We start from the raw sequence: 24350 nt of genomic DNA, 5'->3' as shown, positions 1-24350 counted from the left end.
CTTCCCAATATTTTGAATTAATAATCTAGCTGCTGTTAATAGCATGTCTATTAAATGTTTCCCCTCTTATCTTTCCCATCCTCTTTTTAAATTAAAAGTAATAGTTCTACTGGATTCCTCCTAATTTTATATCCATAATAGTTTCTATTTCCGTTATAACCAATTCCCACAAATCTTTTACATATTTGCAATCCCACCACATATGCGTTTAGGTTCCAATTTCTTGGCACCCTCACCAACATTTCTCATTATTATTTTTATTTATAATGCTTAACCTTCTCAGTGCCTTTTTCCTTCCATTTTCCGCAGCATTGAGGAGTAGGAGGGGAAAAACTCTCAGGGCACAAAGGAGCAAAGGTTTCAAATGGCAGGGAAAGGAAAAGACTAGGACAATGTTTCTCAACCTGCGGGTCGGGACCCCTGGGGGAGTCGCGATGGGGTGTTGGAGGGGTCTCCAAAGACCATCAGGATACACAATATTTTCTGATGGTCATGGGAGTTCTGTGTGGGAAGTCTGGCCCAATTCTATTATTGGTGGGGTTCAGAATGCTCTCTGATTGTAGGTGAATTATAAATCCCAGCAATTACAACTCCCAAATGTCAAGGTCTATTTTCCCCAAACTCCCAACAGTGTTCACATTTGGGCACATTGAGTATTCGTGCCAAGTTTAGTCCAGATCTATCATTGTTTGAGTCCACAGTGCTTTCTGGAGATAGATGACCTACAACTCCCAAACTCAAGGCCAATGCTCACCTAACCCTTTCATTATTTTTTGTTGGTTATGGGCGTTCTGTGTGCCAAGTTTGGTTCAATTCCATCTCTGGTGGAGTTCAGAATGTTCTTTGATTGTAGGTGAACTATAAATCCCAGCAACTACAACTCCCAAGGTCCAGAGAGTGAAAATACATCCTGCCTATCAGATATTTACATGACGATTCATAACAGTAGCAAAATTCCAGTTATGAAATAGCAACGAAAATAATTTTAGGTTTGGGGGTCATCACAACATGAGGAACTATATAAAGGGGTCGCGGCGTTAGGAAGGTTGAGAACCACTGGACTAGGAAGAACTTCCTGAGCGCAAGAGCTCTTGGAGAGTAACCTAGGCTATCTGGGAGTATGGTGGAGTCTCCCTCTCTGGAGGCTTTTCTGCAGAGGCTGTCTATCAGGAATGCTTTGATTGTGCCTTCTTGCATGGCAGGAGATTGGACTGGGTGGTTCCTGGGGGTCTCTTCCAGCTCTAGGATGCGATATTAGGAGTAGGCAATATGGGGGTCTAATGGAGACACTTTCTCTCACATCCACCATCTCATCAAGATCCAAACGTTGCCCATCTTTCTCTTGGGGAGAACCCCCTTCCTCCCTGTCTACCCACCCCACTCCGGCCCACCATGCATCTCCCAAGTTAGAAAGTTTGCCCATGCCTGGTGTAGATGCACTCAGACCTATGCCGTGACATCTCCTATGTTCTTTCTTTCATGGTGACATGGGAATTAAACCATATTAAAAGAGATCGTGCTAAATAAATACGATACAAGACCAATTAAAATTGACTCGAAGGGTGTGCAAAACAACCATAAAAGTTTTTAACAACTCATCTCAGACCAAACTGCATGCAAAGCTGTGCTCTCTCTCCAAACCCCCAATGAAGCCGTCCTTTCGGGCTTTAATGAGAGTACAGCTGGCAATGCTGTTAGTTAATGCATTTCACTGAAAGTTTTAATTAAAACAATTTGTTCAGCAGGAGAGAGAAAACTGATTAGAAATCCATTAGAATAAACAAATGTTGGCCACATTGAGTCTTGATTTATAGTAATAATAATCCAAAAGAGATGATTTCCTGATAGGAAATACTCGCAGGCTACTATGGGTATTAAGGAAATGAATGTGTAACCTCCCTTAGCACCCAGCAATGAAAACCTTGGGATGTCTGGATCCCTAATATGGAACACAGGAATGATTGGAGATATCTCCAAATGTATGCCAAGGAATTAATTGCATTGTCACCCATTATTCAAATGTAATTTCTAGATGTTTCTCCCTATCTCTCTCCCATATTTCTCCTTCGGTCTCCGAAAGCTGGGCATTGCAATTTCAAAATATATATCAGGGAGATAACAACTGAAGTGGCTACAAATCATTACCAGAAGAGGTATGGAAAAAGGTAGAAACAGGGCCTTCATCCAACTGGTTATATGCATTAGGTACTTATTTTCTCAACAGCATGCATTAGAGTCTGTTACCATAGGAAGATAATATATACTCTTCCAGGATTCTGTATACAGAGATGTGTGTTTGGCTTTCATTAGTTGAAAGGAAAATACATCTCATCTCTACTAAAGTTGGGCATGATCTAGGTAATAGCTAGATAGGTGGATGGGTGGGTGGACGGATGGATTGATCGATTTATTGATGGATAGATGGATAGATAGATAGATAGATAGATAGATAGATAGATAGATAGATAGATAGATGGATGGATGGATGGCTGGCTGGCTGGCTGGCTGGATGGATGGATAGATAGATAGATAGATAGATAGATAGATAGATAGATAGATAGATAGATAGATAGATAGATAGATAGATAGATAGATACTAGGGGGTGCCTGCTCTTGGTCCCACCACTTTCACAATCACATCTTCCTCCTCAGTTGGAGCATTAAGTATTTCACAGATCCACTTCCTTTCCCGTTCTGACTCTTGCTCTCGAGTAGCCCATTTCAAACCTCTACTCCCATCTCCCTCCTCCTCCATCTCAGAGTCTGTGAAACCTTCGAATGACTCAGTATCTGTAGGTGTCATGACTATCTCCCTAATTCACTTCCTTTGCTGCTCTTGTTCCAGCACCTGAGCAGCCCTCTTTCCCCTTCTACTACTAGTTGTAGCTTGATCAGCACACTGTACTACAACAGATCCATGTATATAGAGGTGGGAGTCTACCAATTAATGAGAAGAGCTTTGCCATAATTCAGTTCAGACTAGAGCAGTGTTTCTCAACCTGTGGTTCCCCAGATGTTTTGACCTTCAAATCCCAGAAATCCTAACAGCTGGTAAACTCTCTGGGATTTCTGGTGGTTGTGGGTCAAAACACCAGGAAAACCACAGGTTGAGAACCAATGGACAAGGATAAAATGAATAGTGACATTAACCAGTGCTGATTTGAGCAAATGGTGTGGTCAAAGCTCTGGGGCTTTCTACTCCATCCAACTTCTAGGTCTTTATGGATGACCAACTATACAGAATCCAAAAATAAGTTGAGGCATTTACAACATTTGTTGAGCCTATCTGTAGTGAATATATTTTCAGACATTCAAAGCATAACTGCATTGGCCAGAAAGAGATACTATTTAAGGAGAACATCTATTTCTGCATACAGTTTATTATGCGACCATTGACAGAGTCAATATATTACAAATGTACAAACCATTTTGTTTTCTGTTTTTAAACCATAAAGCACTTAGGGTTATATTGTTCTGCTTAGTGAATAAATGAAAATGTTTTCCGGGCAGCCTTCGAATGATAAATTGACTTAGCAAGCAACCATTGGATTCAGAGGAAGAGAGAAGGTAAACGTGCAGAGGGACTTCATTCATTATTTGGGAGAAGATGTTGTATCTTGCTTGGAACAGTACTGCAGAACTACTGGTTTTAATATCAGATATTCCCCTTTTGACAAACTGAAAGCCTTGAAATGCATTAGGTTGGAAGAAAGGGAGAGCATTGGGCCAACTCTGACTATTAATGCTCTCCTTCTCCCCATTATCTCCCTTTAAGAATAATCTTGGAAATGCAAAGAAAAGCCGAGACACTTTGTGAGCTAAGAGTAACTTAGCAAGGCACAACTGTTCCCTTGGAGCTCATCTGATTTCTCCACTTCTGCATCTGTCCCTTCGTTTGATCATAAAATCCTCCTACAGCAGCCGCAGCAGCATTTTGGGAACAATTGGAAAGTTGTTAATCAGCGGCAGATCTGAAAATCCAATAAAGCTCTTGCTGTAATTAATAGAAGGAGATACATGGATGCGTGTGTGTTTTGCCAAAGGAAGGGTTTAGAGAGAGGCAAGAGCAAGGCCTTCAACCCACAAGAAATCAACACAAACAAAACCTTCTCTCTCTGTCACACACACATTCACATGGTATGCTCCATGTCATCATCTACAAAGCCTCCTTCCTTTGTACTTATTAACTTACTTACTTAGGCGATCCCTCGTTGTCCGAGTAGGATTGTCTTCCAAGATCGGTGCCCTGGTGGTGGGTCCATATGTGACTGTGGAGCCTTATACTTGATCTGCATCTTCTCCCGCAGTGAGGGCATCTGTTTCCAGGTGGAAGGCGGTCCCGATCGGCGTTGGCTTGTTGCGCCTTCCTCTTGGCATGTTTCTCTCTTTTGCCCTCCATTCATGCCTCTTCAAATTCTACAGCACTGCTGGTCACAGCTGACCTCCAACTACAGCGCTCAAGGGCCAGGGCTTTCCAGTTCTCAGTGTCTATGCCAGAGTTTTTAAGATTGGCTTTGAGCCCATCCTTAAATCTCTTTTTCTGCCCACCAACATTTCGTTTTCTGTTCTTGAGTTCGGAATATAGCAACTGCTTTGGGAGACGGGGGTCAGGCATCTGGACAACATAGCTAGTCCAGTGGAGTTGATGGTGGAGGACCATTGCTTCAATGCTGGTGGTCTTTGCTTCTTCCAGCACGCTGACATTTCTCCGCTTGTCTTCCCAAGAGATTTGCAGGATTTTCCAAAGGCAGCGCTGATGGAATCGTTCCAGGAGTTGCATGTGACGTCTGTAGACTGTCCACGTCTCACAGGAATATAGCAGGGTTGGGAGGACAATAGCTTTCTAAACAAGCACTGTGGTATCCCTATGTGTGTCCCAGTCCGTAAACACTCTCTGCTTCATTCAGAAGAATGCTGCACTTGCAGAGCTCAGGCAGTGTTGAATTTCATTGTCAATGTTGACTTTTGTGGAGAGGTGGCTGCCAGGATAGCGGAAATGGTCAACATGTTCTAATGTTACACCATTAAGCTGTATCTCTGGCATTGGAGAGGGATTGGCTGGTCTCAAGATACCAGGTGCATGATTAGTGCCTTTGATTTATCATCCACTTGTTTTTTGTCATGTCAGGAGCGACTTGAGAAACTGCAAGTCGCTTCTGTTGTGAGAGAATTGGCCGTCTGCAAGGACGTTGCCCAGGGGATGCCCGGATGATTTGATGTTTTTATCATCCTTGTGGGAGGCTTCTCTCATGTCCCCGTATGAGGAGCTGAAGCTGATAGAGAGAGCTCATCCGCCTCTCCCCGGATTTGAACCTGCTACCTGCCGGTCTTCAGTCCTGCCGGCACAGGAGTTTAACCCACTGTGCCACCGGCATCCATGTAATATTTCCTTGTGTCTAGGTTGCTTGGCAAACATTAACAATATGTCTTTAGCATTGGCAACTACTATCTAAGTCCAGAGGTTGAATTAGAAGAGGATTTCTTGAAGGTTCTGTGATGAACAGACATACCAAGAAGGATGTTATGACTTAGCTATGTCCTGTCCCTTTAAGGATAAGGGAAGAAAAGTTTTGCTTTAAGACTCTTAAAAAGCAGTGTATTGCAGGAAAGTGTTTTAAACAAAAAATAAAACAAGGTATCACTCAGAAAGGTTATGTTTGCACAAAATGCGGTGCGATTTGCATAAAAAAATTACAATTTTGTTTGGCAAGAAGGTTCCAGAATAGAAAAACAACTAAACATATGCTAAAACACCCATAATTGTGCTCAGTAGAGAGAAAACCGTTGCAACTATCACTTCAACATATGCAGTAGCTCTTCATAATCCCATCAAATAGAAATAAAGATGTGTCTCACACACACACACACACCCCTCATTGAACAATACATTCCTTGAAACAGAACGTAGCAAGTCCTATTTCTAAAGACCTTACGTGGCCGCAGACTTCTCCATACAGGTTCTGATGCTCACTTGAGGGATCAATCTCAACTGGGCTCTCCAGGCCAATGGAGACTCCACCTCAGACATCAGAAGAGCTGCAAGACCAAGAACAAGCCACGAGAGTAACGATGAAGATCCACTCAGAGGAAAAGTGTTCCTGCCATACATCAAGGGAACCACTGACCGCATAGGGAAGCTGATGAGGAAACACAACATACAAACAATCTACAAACCCACCAAGAAAATCCAACAAATGCTACATTCAGCAAAGGACAAGAGGGATCCTCTCACCTCTGCAGGAGTCTACCTTATACCATGCAGCTGTGGACAAGTCTACATAGGGACCACCAAACGCAGCGCCCAGACACACATCAAGGAACATGAAAGGCACTGCAGACTCCTTCAACCAGAGAAGTCAGCCATAGCAGAGCACCTGATGAACCAGCCTAAACACAGCATATTATTTGAGAACACAGAAATGCTGGACCACTCCAACAACCACCATGTCAGACTACACAGAGAAGCCATGGAAATCCACAAGCATGTGGACAATTTCAACAGAAAGGAGGAGACCATGAAAAGGAACAAAATCTGGCTGCCAGTATTAAAAAACTCTAAAATTACAACAGCAAAACAGCAGAGAGGAAACAACCAGGCACATCTTAACACCTCTCAACAGAACATTTTCCCAGGCTCAGCCAAGCCTTCAAATGCTAATGAAGGTGGTCAGCTGAAACATTCACACCTAGCTTCAGCAGAGAGCTCTTTGCCCCACCCCAGTCATTCCACAGATATATAAACCCATTTTCCTATTTCCAACAGACCTCACTACCTCTGAGGATGCTTGCCGTAGATGCAGGCGAAACGTCAGGAGAAATGCCTCTAGAACATGGCCCTATAGCCCGAAAAAACCTACAAGAACCTATAATCTCAGTACTGTTCAGGACCAGACTCTTCACTGCTGCATGTATTCCCCATATTTTGACTGAGCAAAGAAATATAAATTTAGCACTTTCATGTGTGAAATGATGTCTTAAACACGTCTTATGATTTGGTAAGTCATAATAACGCACTGTAGGTGATATCGACTGGATCCAGCAGGTGCTTTGAAGTCTTCTTGAGGCTGCCCTTGATTAAGACAAAAAATTCTCCAAGAGCCAAAGGTTTGGGTCACCCTGAGAAGTTTTCCTGATGCTGTAAAATTTGAGTGTGTCGGGTCAGGCCCCCTGCAGATAACAGCAGTGGCTGAAGAGGGACTTTTGCCCTGCAATATCTCCTCCAAGCCGTCTCCCCAGGAACACACTTCTGTTCTATTATTTAATAATGCCAGGCTGGCGCTTTGGAGAGAGGTATCGCCACCACATCAAGGCATGCACACAAATATTATTATTTAGTCTGCATCCTCACTGCTGAGTCAAGAAAGCAAAAAAGCGCCATGCTCTGGCTGTTGACTTTGCAAAGTTGGCATTTTCTTCACTTCTGAAGGTCTAAGCTAGTTCTAGTCAAGGCAATAAATTCTGAAAAAGACGGTTGGGCATGTTTTGGGTTACTCTTCTGCCCTGGCATTCTAAAAAGACTCATACTTAGGATGCATGGATAGATACTTTTCAAAATAAGCAGTGGCTTGAAAGCATTTGTTGTGGATATTTTATCTTATTGCAGAACTATTTCCACTCACTGCTTTCAAACAGACAGAAAAAACATACTTTCACACTGTTTATAGCAGTTCATTATGTAATAATAATAATAATAATTATTATTATTATTATTTATTTATTTATTTACAGTATTTATATTCCACCCTTCTCACCCCGCAGGGGACTCAGGGCGGATTACAGTATACACATATATGGCAAGCATTCAATGCCAGTTTGACAAACAACATATACAGACAATACATAGAGGCTATTTAACTTTTTTCTGGCCGCCAGGGGAGCTGCTGCTTTCATCGTCTACCAGCGACACCGATGAAGTTCTTCCGCATTCCACATTCCCCGGAATCTTTTCTTTATGGCCTCATAAATTAGTTAATTTAGCCTCCCACACAAGATGGTACCTTATTTTCCTACTTGACAGATGCAACTGTCTTTTGGGTTGCAAAGGTCGACAACAGGCTACACAATGGCTGGACACCCACTCCAACCCGGGCTGACTTCGAACTCATGACCTTTTGGTCAGAGTGATCATAATGCAGCTGACACTCAGCCAGCTGTGCCACAATCCCGGTAATAATAATAATAGATGTCATGATATGAGGATTTAAAGATCGAACTGCAAAGACTCTGGCACAAACCAGTAAAGGTGGTCCCAGTAGAGATGGGCACACTAGGTGCAGTGCCTCAAGACCTTGGCCTGCACTTAAACACAATCGGCGCTGACAGGGTTAACATCTGCCAGCTGCAAAAGGCCACCTTACTGGGATCTGCATGCATTATTCGCTGATACATCACACAGTCCTAGACACTTGGGAAGTGTCTGACGTGTGATCCAATACAACAGCCAGCAGAGTGTCTGCTGTGGACTCAACTTGTGTTTCAAATAATAATAAAAATGGGTTGTTGTAGGGTTTTTTGGTCTATATGGCCATGTTCTAAAGGCATTCTCTCATGACGTTTCGCCTGCATCTATGGCAAGCATCCTCAGAGGCTGTGAGGTCTACAGTGATTCCGGCCATGAAATCCTTTGACAATAATAATAATAATAATAATAATAATAATAATAATAATATGTGGCTCACCAGTGGAACTTTGAAAAAGGTGACGGAGGACCTGAATCTGGCAGCCCAAGAACAAGCCATTAGAACAAAGGTCATCAAAGCCAGAATTGAAAAGTCAACGAAAGATGCCAAGTGTAGACTTTGCAAGGAAGCAGATGAAACAATAGATCCCATCCTCAGCTGCTGCAAGCAGATCGTGCAGACAGACTCCAAGCAGAGGCATAACACCGTTGCTCAGATGATTCATTGGAACTTGTGCCACAAATACCATCTGCCTGCAACAAAGAACTGGTGGGATCACAAGCCTGAAAAAGTTACAGAAAATAAACACGTCAAACTACTCTGGGACCTCCGAACTCAGACAGACAGAGTTTTGGAGCACAATACTCCTGACCTCACAATCGTGTTAAAAAATGCATCATTGATGTTGCAATCCTAGGTGACAGCAGGATTGAAAAGAAACAACAGGAAAAGATGACATGATATGAGGATTTAAATATCGAACTGCAAAGACTCTGACACAAGCCTGTCAAGGTGGTCCCAGTGGTGATCGGCACACTGGGTGCAGTGCCTAAAGACCTTGGCCTGCACTTAAACACAACCAGCAGTGACAAAATTACCATCTGCCAGCTGCAGAAGGCCACCTTACTGGGATCTGCACACATTATTCGCCGATACATCACACAGTCCTAGACACTTTGGGAAGTGTCCAACGTGTGATCCAATGCAACAACCAGCAGAGTGATCTTGTCTGATTGATCTTGTTGTGTTTCTATTTATTTATTTATTTATTTATTTATGTATGTATTTATTTATTTATATTCTGCCCTATCTCCCCAGGGGCACTAAGGGTGTATTCCAGCATATACAAACACAAAGGCAAACAAACATTCAATGCCTAGAAACAATGATACACAGATAAAGATAAAGGCTTCCCCTGTCATCTTTGGCTCTGGGGATGTTGCTCATCTCCATTTCCAAGCTAAAGAGCCTGTGCTGTCCATAGACACCTCTTAGGTCATGTGGCCAGCATGACTGCATGGAGTGCCGTATACCTTCCTGCCGAGGTGGTACCTTTTGATCTCCTCACATGTGCATGTTTTCAAACTGTTAGGTTGGTGGAAGGTGAGGCTAACAGTGGGCACCCACCCCACCCCATGGATTCAAACCACCAACCTTCCAGTCAGCAAGGATCCAAATGGATCTCCCCTTATAAACCATCTCAGAGATTGAGATCGTCCAGAGAGGCCCTGCTCTTGGTCCTACCTGCTTCGCATGTGTGATTGGTGGAAACGAGAGACAGGGCTTTCTCGGTGGTAGCCCTTCAGCTGTGGAACTCCCTCCCCAGTGATGTTGGATCAGCTCCCTCCCTCCTGACCATCAGAAAAAGAGTGAAACCATGGCTCTGGGATCAGGTCTTCAGAGAAGAACCATAGTGCAATTAGATTAACTCAAACTATGTGCAATGACTACTGGAATGACCTGGATTACAATTGCAGATTGTGTGGTTTTATTCTGATAGTAATATTTTTTGATTTATTTAATTTTGATTTTAATTTTAATGTTAATGTATTTTAACTGTATATTGTTATGAAGGCATTGAATTATTGCCTATCTGTAAGCTGTCTTGAGTCCCCTCCGGGATAGAGAAAAGCAGAATATAAATATAGTAAATAAATAAGTAAATATATAAGTTCAGCAGTTCATTAGTTTAACCCGTTGTTCCACTGCAATGCCTTGCTGGCAAAGTTGCAGGTAGATTTCAGCTGAGCATCTCTTTCCCCAAAGGCTTAGGACCAGAAGTGGCTTGAATTTGAGTTTTTCATATATTTTTGTGGGATGTCATAAAGATGAGACTCTGAATGTTAAATTCATCTATCTTTCATGTATGCCTTATAATAATTATAGCTTGAAGGTAAGTTTTTATACAGTCATTTTCTGGATGAAGCAAAGTCTGGGCACAATTGAACTATCAGAAAGTGAAGGTGCCACTCACTCAGCCATCTATGTGGACAGTTCTGATTCTGGAGTATTTGGGACTAAAGTATGCTCAACCTGGACTAAAACCTCAAAGCGTGTGGTTTGCAGGTGAACCCTGAATCCATGGAGAAAGGATTTACCAAAACTGTATTTGATGAAAGAGTTTCCCGTTGCCTCCAGCACAGAGCAGCAAAGCCGTTGTGTCAGGACTCAAGAGGAATAATTTATTGTCGGAGCACAGAAAATTTATGGCATACAAACACATCTTATTTTCCAATGATTTCTCATCTCTGAAATATTACAACCAAAGGTCTTCTTTGTTAACAATCAACAACGGTGTGATCATGTCAGTTACAGTGGTGGCAGATCAGAGACTTCATTATGTTCTTAAACACAAAAGGAGATAACAAGACTGCTGAGAACCATTTTAGTTATCCTTGCAACCAACACTGAATTCTCTTTCTCTTTCCAAAGTGTGCCAAGGGGATGGGCACACCCAATACCAACAATATGTTTTATCATTTCCCAATGAGATAAATGTACTTTGTAGGCCTGGGTAACAACGCAAAAATTTGTTTCTAAAATCAATTCATTTTGGGGGGTTTTTTGCGTTTCGTGATTTAAAAGAATTACAAAATTTTCCTTTAAAAAGGTTCGGTATTTACGAAATTTTGTTATTATTAACGAATCGATTCGTTAAGATGGCGGACCCCCGCGCATGCGCAAATAACTTCCGAAACTTCGTTATTAAAACGGGGGTCGATTCGTTAATGTAATAACAAATCGATTCGTTAAAATGGCGGACGCGATTTGCGCATGCGCAAAACGACTGTTGTGGAGCGAACACAGCCACAGGACAGGGACAAACGCACACACAGGCACACAAGTTTCTTTTCTTTTTTTAGAATATTTTTTGAATTTTTTGAAGAATAAAAGAAATATATTTTTCAGAAATATTTAAAAATGGAAAATTAACAAAATGCTTGCCCTGTTGTGGAGCGAACACAGCCACAGGACAGGGACAAACACACACACACAGGCACACAAGTTTTTTTTCTTTTTTTAGAATATTTTTTGAATTTTTTTAAGAATAAAAGAAATTTTTTTCAGAAATATTTAAAAATGTAGGGTGAAAACAGGGCAAAACCTCCCCGCTGCTCCCAGCCCAGGGAATGAATGAATGCAAGCAGCAATGAATGAATGAATGCAAGCCAAGCCTCCCTCCCGAACCTCCCGTCTCCTCGCCTTCCCCAGCAATGAGCAATGCGGCCACGCGGAGCCGCTTTTAAAGGGCAGACCGCCCAATCACAATCAGCCACGGTGCTTGGGAGCGCAGGATTGGCTCCCGGCGCACCCAGCATCCTCCATCCCTAAAACGTCATTTCCGAAACGGGCGGAAGCTCGTAAAAAAGATGGAGGATGCCGTTTCTATATTTAAAAAACACTTCCGGGTTTGAAAATAAGTTTTGTAATCATTTTGTAATTGTTAAAAATAACGAATATTTAACGAATTACAACATTAACGAACGAAACCGCCCAGGCCTAGTACTTTGGATAGCAAGGTTTAATCACTCAGAAGTAGAGTGATCAGGAGCTATCCAGAGTGCTGATTTTATATATGTGACTAGCTGTCCCCTGCCACGCATTGCTGTGGCTCAGTCTGGTGATCAGGAAAATAAAGTAATGAGAAAGTGTTGCTTTCTAATATATGTGATTTCTTTATAGGTTTTTAAATCCTTGTGTGTTATTGTTTATATGTGATTTATAGTGATTTGTATTGCATTGTACTGTTTTGTTTATTGCTTTCCTGTTTTATTGATGTGTTGTTGGGCTTGGCCTCATGTAAGCCACTCCGAGTCCCTTGGGGAGATGGTGGCGGGGTATACATAAAGTATTATTACTATTAATTATTATTATTATGCATGTGGGTAAACAGTATTTCTTGTTTCTTTGTCAGTGTTGATGTGGCGATTGTCTGGTTTGGCTACTCTGGAACATGCAAAATATAATTGTCCCTCTTTAGGATTCCTTTTCAAATCTATGTCATATACATGTGTGTGTGTGTGTGTGTGTGTAAATCGTATATATTTATATCTATATCTATGCATGGGTGGCTTTTTGTCAGGAGAACTTTGATTAAGTTTTCTTGTCTTGGTGAAGAGAGTTGGATGGCCTTAAGGCAGCATTTCTCAACCTGGGGGTCAGGACCCCTGGAGGGTTGTGAGAGGGTGTCAGAAAGGTCACCAAAGACCATTAGAAAATACAGCATTTTCTGTTGGTCATGGGGGTTCTGTGTGGGAAGTTCGGCCCAATTCTATCATTGGTGCGGTTCGGAATGCTCTTTGATTGTAGGTGAACTATAAATCCCAGTAACTACAACTCCCAACTCTATTTCCCCAAACTCTATCTGTGTTAATATTTGGCTAATGGGTCTGCCTTATTGAAGTAAACCATCATGAACTTGCCCTTAAACTGGGCTGGTAGTGTTTGCCAATCCTGTAAGGCTTACTATATGGTGCCATCTTCTGTTTTTGTACAAAGTACAGAATGGTTTGCCGTGACCAGCAAAATGCTTGGACTGCTTTCTTCAGGCACGGTCTCCTTCCCAGCTTCTCCAGGATTTGTAATATGGACATTTGGCACAAATGTTGCCACAAACTTTGCATATGCAATCTCCCCATTCATCGCCTGCCCTCTGTATCTTTGGTTGATAGGACACTATCCTGAAGTGGAAAATAAATGAATCCATAGTTTGTGTGTATTGGAAGTTGTGTCCAAAGCACCACTTAATCCCATCTCTGGTTCTCCTCGGAGCTCCTTGAATCAGAGACGTTGCGCTTTTGCTGTGGTTTCTCCAAAGGCTTTATAGCTCTGTTGTGTCAGCAAAACCAGTAGCAAAGCTGAAGGGAGGGAAGTAGATGAGATGTAAATTGAATATCTCACTATATTAGTATCCAGAGGTGAGGTTGTTTACTTACTTCAGAGTGGTAGTGCCCAAGTCTTCATTGACCCTCCTTACAGTTGCCCTCAGTGGACAGTGGGTTAAAGCACTGAGCTGATGAACTTGCTGATCGAAAGGTTGCAGGTTTGAATCCGAGGAGCAGAGTGAGCTCCCACTGTTAGCCCCAGCTCCTGCCAACCTAGCAGTTTGAAAACATCCAAATGTGAGTAGAACAATAGATACTGCTCCGGTGGGAAAGTAACACTGCTCCATGCAGTCATGCTAGCCACATGATTTTGGAGGTGTCTACGGACAACGCCGGCTCTTCGGCTTAGAAATGGAGATGAGCACCAACCCCCAGAGTAGGACTTAATGTCAGGGGAAATCTTTACCTTTACTTTACTTACAGTTGCCAGAGTCATCTCTCTTCATCTTTGTGAACTACCAATGTTCCATTCTTTGTAATTCTGCTTTCTGTTTGTTGTTTTCCTGCAGGAGTTTTCCCTTCAGCGACTGGACAGCCTTCTGGATGACCGGGTGAACATCATGGCATTTTCTATTTTCAACCAGTCCCATGCTTTCTTCCAAGAGTTTGCAGAGAGCCTCAACCAGTCCTGGCTGGAGAACTGTGACCACATACCTTTCACTGGACCAGCCGTAAGTAAAGAAGCGCCATTCAAACTTGGGAAGGAAAAGACGTTTAAGGGTCTTATGTATTTCTAAAACCTTATTCCTTTTTTTGCTGATGTTCCTACGAAGTAAGTGAGATTAAAATAAGATCATCAAAATCCGTAGTGGCTCGGTATTCGGAGCATAAGCTGGGAGTTACAGATAGCAAGGCGTTTTCTGGTAGCAACATTTCTGTTGTTGAGCTTCTCACCCAAAGCAGCTTAGTCTAGAGGCTGTCTGAAATTTCTCACTTCTGTCGGGTTTTGGCAGATGCTTTAGGTGGCTTCTCCACAGCTGAGAATTCTCTGTGACTCTCTGAATGTCAAACTCAAAAGTTTAAGGAGAAGAAGCTATTTCCTTCCCATGATTGGATTTTCTCTGAAATATGTGCCTCAGTAGTAAGACCTGTGAAAAAGAAGGCACATCCTTACCTTCCTTACCTGGAAAGGAATCCCACTGAAGCATAACAACACACCAAAATACCTAGGAGTCACTCTGGACTCTCACTTGCTGAGATGTTAAAGCCAACTTCAAAAACTGTGGCGTAGACACCAAGAACTGGGAAACCCTGGCCCTCAAGCACTCTAACTGGAGGTCATCTGTGACCAGCAGTGCTGTAGAATTCGAAGAGGCACAAATGGAGGGCGAAAGGGAGAAACATGCCAAGAAGAAGGCACATCAAGCAAACCCTGACTGGGTCCGCCTTCCATCTGGAAACTGATGTCCTCACTGCAGGAGAAAATGCAGATCAAGAATAGGGCTCCACAGCCACCTACGGACCCACTATCAAAACACCACATCTTGAAGACAGTCATCCTTGAGCTAAGTAAGTAAGCTTGAATATCAAGCAAAAAGTGGGAGCTAGAAATAATATCATACGAAAGCTGACTGGCACAACCTGGGGATCACAACCAGACACAGTGAAGACATCTGCCCTTGTGCTTTGCTACTGTGCTGCTGAATATGCATGCCCACTGTGGAATACATCTCACCACGTTAAAACTGTGGATGTGACTCTTAATGAAGCATGCCACAATATCACCCTACACCACTGGTTAAATTATACTGTTTAGGCATTATTGCACCACCTGCCATCCACTGGGAAGTAGTTGCCTGTACTGAAAGGACTAAGGCATGGGTATCTCCAACCCATTTGCTGTTCGAATATTAGCTAGCAAGTCAATGACTTAAGTCAAGAAATAGCTTCCTAGGATCAACAGAGATAATTGCAGGAACATCTCAGGAAGCGAGAGTCGAAAAGTGCCAGGCTAAAATCCAGCACCTTAATCAGGGGCTGAAACCGGATGAGAGTGTTACAATGCAGGATAGATTCACCTTGCTCAGAACAACACCACACAACAAGGCTGTAGGTTTTGTAGTTTATTGAAGAAAAAGCAAAATCATAAACATAGAAATAAGTTGCAAAAGTTCAATAGCCACAATGGAATCTTAAATGCAAAGGCAGAGTTTCCAAGGTCTAAAGGCAAATAACATGAAGTATAATCCACAAGCATTGGTCAAACAAGGATCCATGGCAGCATGACAAAGTCCCCAGAAACCAAGATCAAAACCAAAGTCCCAAAGAACCAAAAGCTTTCCCCAAAAGCCGAGGCAATTCCAGAGAAGTTAACAGGGTGTGAGCAATGTTGCACTGACAAAGGGTTGACTTCAATCAGATCGTTAAATATGCTTTCCGAGCATAAAAGCATTACGTTGACCTCGAACTTCCCATTTGTTAGCAAACTGAGCACTTCCGCATAACCTTAATTGCAAACGGTCCTCCCTAACTAAATCCCCATCACCTTCAAGGCCGAATAACTCATTATCCTGGGACTTGCCAGCCTGGGAATCGACAGGCACTGAGCTCACAAATGGAGCGGTCGACTCCTCCACCTGCAGCTGTGAAGTTTCACCCAAATCATGACCATCTTCTAAAACAACATTCCTTTCCCTGGGAAACTGAAACGCCGTCTCGTCTTCAGTATCAACACTGCCTGCCTCAACCACAGGGACATGTTCAGAAATCTGTAACCCATCCTCCTCCTCGTCCTGAGGAAACTCAGGCTCAGAAAGCTCAGGCTTAGACTGAGCCACAACAGAGAGATTCCCTCCTGGGACACAGAAGACTGGGTGACTTGGAAGGTGCTGAACAGACAGCGCTCTGGCACTATGAGATGCAGAGCCAACCTTAAGAAATGGGACCACAAAGTGGAAAAGAGCAAACCACAGACCACCTGAGCTTTGCCATATGCACAATGGAGGACCGTCTTGCAGCGACACCAGAGGCACTCCAAGTGGCTAACTTCTGGTCAAAAGAAATTTTAGTACAATGCCAAGTTTTTAACTTTGTTTGTGGTTGGTTTCTATACATTATAATTGTATTCTCAATTTGCTTCTAATATGATAAATACAATAAATAACCTCCCAGTAGTTTATCGCTAACTGCAAGATATGCCAGTGAAGAGAAGCATGTGTTAAGAAAGTCAGACATCTTCCCCAATGGGTTGACACTGCTTCTTTCATATCTTGCCTGGCTTTGCATCATATTTAGTTTTCCAGAGGTTTGGATTTGGCCACTTCAGAAATGGAAACAGATAAACCATTCCTGCACAATTGATTTGATATATGAGCCATTTTGTTCCAGCATTGCAAGAGTGAAAATGTGGGGAAGTAAGGCAACAGATCCTATCTGTTAAGCAGGGTCAGCTCACGGTCAGCTCAAGCTAGTAGTTAGGCAAATACCACATTCCTTTCAGAGGAATGAAATGGCAAAATCATCTCTGAGGCTTCCTTGCCTGAGAAAAGTCTCTGAAATACATCGGGCCACCTTATAGCAACGTGAAGACACGTATACTCAGAGAGAAACATGTGATGATGCATCCTGTAAAACTCCTGGTATATTTTAAGCAGGCTTGTTATATTATGTACACCTCTTGAAAGGCCTTGATCCATGGAAAGGTGGCATGTACATTCATGTGAACTCCTACGCCTCTTCATCTTTTCCGTGATTTCCGTGTAGTTTGTTAGCAGAGAGTGTTTGATTGCATGTAGAATTCGGTTCCTCCAGGCTTATTTGCCTCGTTTTTGAATTTATCATATTCATGAGTTTATTTATGTGATGCATTTATATTCCTCCCTTCCCTAGAGATGGGTAAAATGCGCTCCCCAGAAGTCTCCCCCAGTCCCCAGATCCATTTAAAAAATATTATTATTTCAAACTTCTTTTTGCACAAACACCCTTGAGCTGCTCAAACCCTACTAAGAAAAGCAGCATTACTTCTACTCTGGCCAGTTGTGATGGAGAAGGAAGACCATGGCAGAAACAAAAATGACCCCGTTCCCTCTCTGCAGTTGCATTAAGGTGCTTGGCATGGCTCTTCTTTCCACTTTATCCTTACAACCCTAGAATAAGCACGGGAGCACAACCACACCAAGGTTACCCATTGATTTTATGACTCAGTAGAAACTAGGCTTGTGCATCTGGGGTGAACCTTGACCTGTTTCATTTCCAGGCTTTCGGTAGGAGGCCCAATCAATTTTTGGGAGCTTTCCGAAATCGGGAGGGCAGATATTAGTTTTTGCTGAAAGATCCATTTTCTATTGACCCATTATGGGTCAGAAGGGTTTCTAGGCTCCCGTTCCTGTCATTTTAGGCATTTCAGCTGTTTTACTCTAGAGGAGAGGTGCTCACCTGCAGGTGGGTTCATGCTTTAAAGAGGCTTCTTACCTGTCTCTAGAGGAGAGGTGCTCAGCTGTAGGCAGGTGCACACTTTAAGGAGGCTTCTTACCTGTTTCTACTCTAGAGGAGAGGTACTCAGTTGTAGGCAGGTGCACGCTTTAAGGAGGCTTCTTACTTGTTTCTACTCTAGAGGAGAAGTCCTCAGCTGCAGGCAGGCACATGCTTTAAGGAGGCTTCTCACCTGTTTCTACTCTAGAGGAGAGGTGCTCAGTTGTAGGCAGGTGCACGCTTTAAGGAGGCTTCTTACTTGTTTCTACTCTAGAGGAGAAGTCCTCGGCTGCAGGCAGGCACATGCTTTAAGGAGGCTTCTCACCTGTTTCTACTCTAGAGGAGAGGTGCTCAGTTGTAGGCAGGTGCACGCTTTAAGGAGGCTTCTTACTTGTTTCTACTCTAGAGGAGAAGTCCTCGGCTGCAGGCAGGCACATGCTTTAAGGAGGCTTCTCACCTGTTTCTACTCTAGAGGAGAGGTGCTCAGTTGTAGGCAGGTGCACGCTTTAAGGAGGCTTCTTACTTGTTTCTACTCTAGAGGAGAGGTGCTTGGCTGCAGGCAGGTGCACACTTTAAGGAGGCTTCTTACCTGTTTCTACTCTAGAGGAGAGGTGCTCGGCTGCAGGTAGGCACACGCTTTAAAGAGGCTTCTCACCTGTTTCTACTCTAGAGGAGAGGTGCTCGGCTGCAGGCAGGTACATGCTTTAAGGAGGCTTCTTACCTGTTTCTACTCTAGAGGAGAGGTGCCTGGCTGCAGGCAGGCACACACTTTAAGGAGGCTTCTTACCTGTTTCTACTATACTCTACAGGTCTCAGCTGCAGGCAGGCATCTGTGCGGGGCCTGCACGCCACACACTCTCTCTTTAAAAAGCAAGAGGGCAAGGTCTGACTTCTTTACTCTAGAGGAGGCGCTTGGGTGCAGGCAGGTATGCACACTGAGCCTGCACACCACACACACACTCTCTCTTTCCAAAGCAAGGAGGCTTTCCAAAGCAAGGAGGCCCCACATGCTTATGAAAGCAGAGTGGACATCGGTGATTGGCTCCCGCTTGTGTTCATGTCGAGCAGGTTTTCATGCTGGGGGCCCCCTTCCTGTTATGTGCCCCCCAGGTGCCACGGCTACCGCAGATTCTGAAGGAAACGGGGTCTGAGCACAACCCTAGTAGAAACTGTAATCTGGATCCCCTATCCATCTGCCCCACTACCCACCACTGAAGCTTTTATCAAATTGCTTGCTAATGAGTATACATTAGACTGAATTAATAGATTACGATCAGATGTCCGTATCCATGGATTATGCATCCATGGATTCCACCATCCACAATTTGAAAATATTTTCCCCCCAAATCCCCCAAAGCCCATCTTGACATCAATGAATTTGGGTCCCCATTTTTTAGTCCAGCAACCAAAGCTTTGTGGGTAACAGGAGCCTACTGTGATTTCTATCCTGACCTTTTTACTGGAGTGACAGAATCATAGAACCATACATTTGGAAGAAATCCCAAGGGCCATCCAGTTCACCTTTTTTTCCATGTCAGGAATAACTTGAGAAATTGCAAGTCGCTTCTGGTTTGAGATAATTGGCCATATGCAAGGACGTTGCCCTAGGGACATCTGGATGTTTTGCCATCTTGTGGGGGGCTTGTCTCATGTCCCCGCATGAGAAGCTGGAGCTGACAGACAGGAGCTCACCTCACTCCCTGGATACAAACCAGTCAGCAGTCCTGCCAGCACAAGGGTTTAACCCATTGCGTCACTGGGGGCTCCATCCAACTCATGTGTGCCATGCAGGAAGGCACAATAAAAGCACTCCCAATTGATGGATATCCAACCTGTTAAAGAACCTCCAGAAAAGGACTCCAAGGCAGCAGTTTATTCCGCTGATGAACAGCTCTTATTTTCAGGAAGTCCTTCCTAATCTTTCGATGGCATCTCTTTTCCTGCAGTTTAGATCCATTGCTCCATTGTGTCCTAGACCAGTGATGGGCAACCTTTTGAGCTTGGTATGTCAAAATTTGCCACAAACCTGAGCATAACTTGGGTGGGGTGTCACTTCAAGAGAAAAAACCATAATTTTGCAATATTTATAGTTTAAATAAGAAAAATGTATATAATCCATGCTGAGTTATGGAGTGAACAATGCTCAAACGTGCAGATGTTACAAATTTAAGGATGGAATTAGATTGGCTCTTATAAGGTGTATTTCTCTGTATGCGGCTGCATGTGTCTGCGTGTCATCAAAAATAGCCATGCGTGTGAGTGCTGACACGCATGTCATAGGTTCACCATCATGGTCCTAGACGCTAGAGCAGAAGAAAGCAAGCATGCCCACTACTCAATGGGACATCCTTTCAAATATTTGAACATGGGTATCATATCCCCTCTATGCCTTTTTTAAAAAACCAAAGGTCTTTATATAAAGGACAGCCGTCTGAGTCTCTCTACGGAGGTTGAGAAGTTTGGGATATAAAAGTTTTAAATAATAAATAAATAAATAAAGCATTTCTATTTACTGAACAAGAAAACAATGTTTTTTTTTCTCCTTTGGGGAGCTGAGCAGAAAAGCATTCTGGGGCTGGGTCCCCATGTGACTTGTCTGGCAGCCGTTCTGCTCCTTGAGAAATGTGGGCGCGAGGCGCCTGAGGAATGTGCGAACAGCCCCGCCGTTTGCTGGAAATGTTAATGCATAAATAGGCAGCTGCTCCAAGATGTATTTCCTTGCATTTCCTGCTCACGTGAAAGGTCAAAGTGACCTTAAGTAGAGGAAGGAGAGTAGTTGGCGTTGCTTCACCGTTTCCTAAAAATACCAAGGGAGGGTGGACACCTAGTGTGTGGTGCTGTTACCTGTTGGCACGTCTTCGGCACCTGTTGCGGGTTCGACGGAGCACTTCTCCATCGCTGTCTGCCCACATTTCCTCCCATCCACAGAAGCACAGCCTGGTCTCGCTCCATTCCTGGTGTGATTGATTTATTATTTATTTATTTACCTTATTTATATCTCGCCTTTCTCTACTCCAAAGGGGACTCAAGAGGGCTTACAATTGTACCTTAAAACATCGTGTCTTAAAACATAAAATAATAGCTAAAAACATAAGTTAAAAATTAAACCATGATAAGCATAATTTAAAATACATTCAATAAATCACATCAACCAGAGTCGGAGTATAAGGCCGTTCCGGAGCCAAAATACACGTTATTCCATATTAAAATTCCTGCATTGCTCTATTTTCCAAACGCCTGCTCCCAGAGCCAGGTTTTAACTAATATCACTAGAGAGGGATATCACTATATTAGGGATATCACCCTAATATCACTAGAGAGGGGGTTTCACAGCCAAGGGACCACCACGGAGAAGGCCCTGTCTCTCGTCCCCACCAGTCACGTCTGCAAAGGAGGATCTTAATGTCCTTGGTGGTTCATAGGGGGAAATATGTTCAGACAGGTTAACTGGGTCAGAACCGTTTAGGGCTTTATAGGCGAAAGCCAGCACTTTGAATTGTGCTCAGAAGTGATGTGATCTCTCCATCGCTTAACTCCCTCGGATGACAGCCAAGATGCATGATAAGTAAGGTTCCCTAACAAAACCAGGGGAGCGATGGTGACAGACCGACATGAAAATCGATTCCTTCCCTCTCCCCAAAATCCACTGCCTTTTGCTATGAAACCGTGCTGCATTGGTGATATGTTTATGTTATGTTTCCTGTCCTTGATGTGTTCTTCAGAGGAGTGATCTGTTCTTAAATTTCCAAAATTCACTGCGTAGACATTCTCTCTCTGCATTTCCACCTAGGGAGAATTTGGGATTTTATGTGCATGTGAGAAGCCTTTTAGGATGTGACACAGAGATCTATTCTCCGGTTCTTGTGCTCTGTCCCCAAACCACTCACATCTAATAGCCACCAAGCCCTGGAAGCACTGCTAAAGCTCCTTATTACTAGAAGAATAGGAAGGGAGTACGGAAGCAATCCAGACAATAAAAGAAAATGTGGGTATTCTTCATTGGTGACCAAGCTGAGATCAGTTGCTTTCCACAATCTGAATTATCTTCCCTCTCTGCAGTAGAAGGGGAATCTTATAGATCTTGACAGTTGCTGAACATAGAATTTCAACCATGGGGGTGGCAATAATTGGCAAATTAATGGGCAATAGGACCAGGCACTGGAGTGTTTCCTTGGCATCTCTTTGGGTTTGGTTTCAGGACTCCCCATGGATAGCAAACCCTGTGGAATCTCAAAACCTATTACATACAACATTAAAATGGCAATGTTTACTTTGGAGCTTATATGCCATGGATGGTTGAATCCATGGATGCAGAGTCTATGGATACAGAGAGATAGCTGTATTGATTAACATTGTTTTTGTTGTTCATTCATTCAGTCATTTTTTACTCTTTGTGACTTCATGGACCAGGCCACGCCAGAGCTCCCTGTCAGCCATCACCACCCCCAGCTCCTTCAAGGTCAACCCAGTCACTTCAAGGATACCATCCATCCATCTTGCTCTTGGTCGGCCCCTCTTCCTTTTTCCTTCTATTTTCTCCAGCATAATTGTCTTCTCTAAGCTTTCCTTTCTTCTCATGATGTGGCCAAAGTACTTCATCTTGGCCTCTACTATTCTTCCCTCCAATGAGCAGTCGGGCTTTATTTCTTGAAGTATGGACTGGTTGGATCTTCTGGTAGTCCAAGGCACTCTCAGAACTTTCCTCCAGCACCACAGTTCAAATGCATCTCTCTTCCTTCGCTCAGCCTTCCCTAAGGTCCAGCTCTCACATCCATACGTGACTATGGGGAATACCATTGCTTTAACTATGCAGATCTTTGTTGCCAGTGTGATGTCTCTACTCTTCACTGTTTCATCGAGATTGGACATTGCTCTCCTCCCAAGAAGTAAGCGTCTCCTGATTTCCTGGCTACAGCCTGCGTCTGCAGTAATCTTTGCACCTAGAAATCCAAAGTCTGTCACTGCCTCCACGTTTTCTCCTTCTATTTCCCAGTTATCAATCATTCTTGTTGCCATAATCTTGGGGTTTTTTTAATGTTTAACTGCAACCCAGCTTTTGTGCTTTCTTCTTTCACCCTGATTAGAAAGCTCCTCAGTTCCTCCTTGCTTTCGGCCATCAAAGTGGTGTCATCTGCATATCTAAGGTTGTTACTGTTTCTTCCAATAACAACCTTAGTAAGGGTCTCCTGATTTCCTGATTAACATAGCAAGGAGGTATCTAGAAGGGGAAGTGTACACAAACCTTTCCTTGCTCCCTGGTTTCCTTCCACAAACGGATCCATCTCCACTGAGAATGACCCAAAAGGAATCCAGATGAAGAATTATCCTCAAACATACATTTCCGAAATGGGGGAAATATATGAGATGAAAAATAGCATATGGAGAGTTGGTCAAGCAGCACTGTTTTCACCGCCCTCTCCTTTGGATTTGCTCAATAATGTGTTAATTTGAGACATTAATACATGGATCACATGCCGTTATGACTGGATGATGCCATAGTAGCCCCAAAGCTATAATCATTGAACTAATATAATTTCTGATGTGAGATATTTCCAATGTGATAATTTCCAATGTGAGGCACCTCTCACTATATATTATTGCTTTCTCTGGCATTGATGTTGAAGCCCTGTCCACACAAAACCTTGGAAAGCAAAACAGTACACATTCTGGGGCCTCCAGGTGACTGTCACAACAACAGCTGTCTCAACAGATAGCAGAGATGGTTGTGGAAACCCCTCTTCCAACACTCTCTCAGATCTGAAACTGTTTATTGGTAACGCTCACCTTCCGGCAATATCTGGCTTCTCCTGAGAACACAATGGGACAAAGATGTTCCAGTGCAGTAAAGCCCTGTAATCTCTTGTTTTTTTTTCCTCCCACAAAGAGTAGCCAGGCATCACCAAAGTGTGAGTGTGATCGAGCGAAAAGCAGCAGGTCGCAAGCCTGGGAAGACTGAACTGGGGATTCAAAGGCATCCGGTCTGATGGCAGCGATTGCTCTGCTGAGTGTTGCTGACTATTGGTAGCCAGAGGGCTCAGAACATGTGGCAGATTGCTTTGCACATAATGTTGTATACACTGAAACTGTATCTTCATGATAAAACACATTGAACATTGCCTTTTTTTGTAAGAAGTGTTCATTTCCCCTTGATTGAAGAGCTGTTATAATGTTGACCCTCTGCATACACAAAATCTGCATCCATGGATTCAACCAACCATGGCTTTAATGTGTGTATGTAAAGGTGAAGGTTTCCCCTGAAATTAAATCTAGTCGTGTCCGATCCTGGGGTTTGCTGCTCAACTCCATTTCTAAGCCAAAGAGCCGGCATTGTCCATAGACACCTCCAAGGTCATCTGGTCAGTATGACTGCATGGAG

The 24350-nt window shown here is 43.3% G+C and overlaps 1 protein-coding gene across 2 annotated transcripts in view; it reads left to right on the top strand.

The window, feature by feature from the left end:
- The window catches only part of GRIK4 (glutamate ionotropic receptor kainate type subunit 4), a 759832-nt gene that overhangs the window by 578613 nt on the left and 156869 nt on the right, over positions 1-24350 (top strand). For both annotated transcript variants that reach the window (XR_009632086.2, XM_060787230.2), the window contains exon 8: positions 14074-14235. Coding sequence is in view for 1 of the 2 variants with exons in the window: in XM_060787230.2 (XP_060643213.2) it covers positions 14074-14235 (162 nt within the window). In the remaining variant the exon portion in view is untranslated. The remainder of the gene's footprint in view (positions 1-14073; positions 14236-24350) is intronic.

This window comes from Anolis sagrei, chromosome 7 (assembly GCF_037176765.1).
Source record: "Anolis sagrei isolate rAnoSag1 chromosome 7, rAnoSag1.mat, whole genome shotgun sequence".
Taxonomy (NCBI): domain Eukaryota; kingdom Metazoa; phylum Chordata; class Lepidosauria; order Squamata; family Dactyloidae; genus Anolis; species Anolis sagrei.
This window is presented reverse-complemented; position numbering and strand designations above follow the sequence as displayed.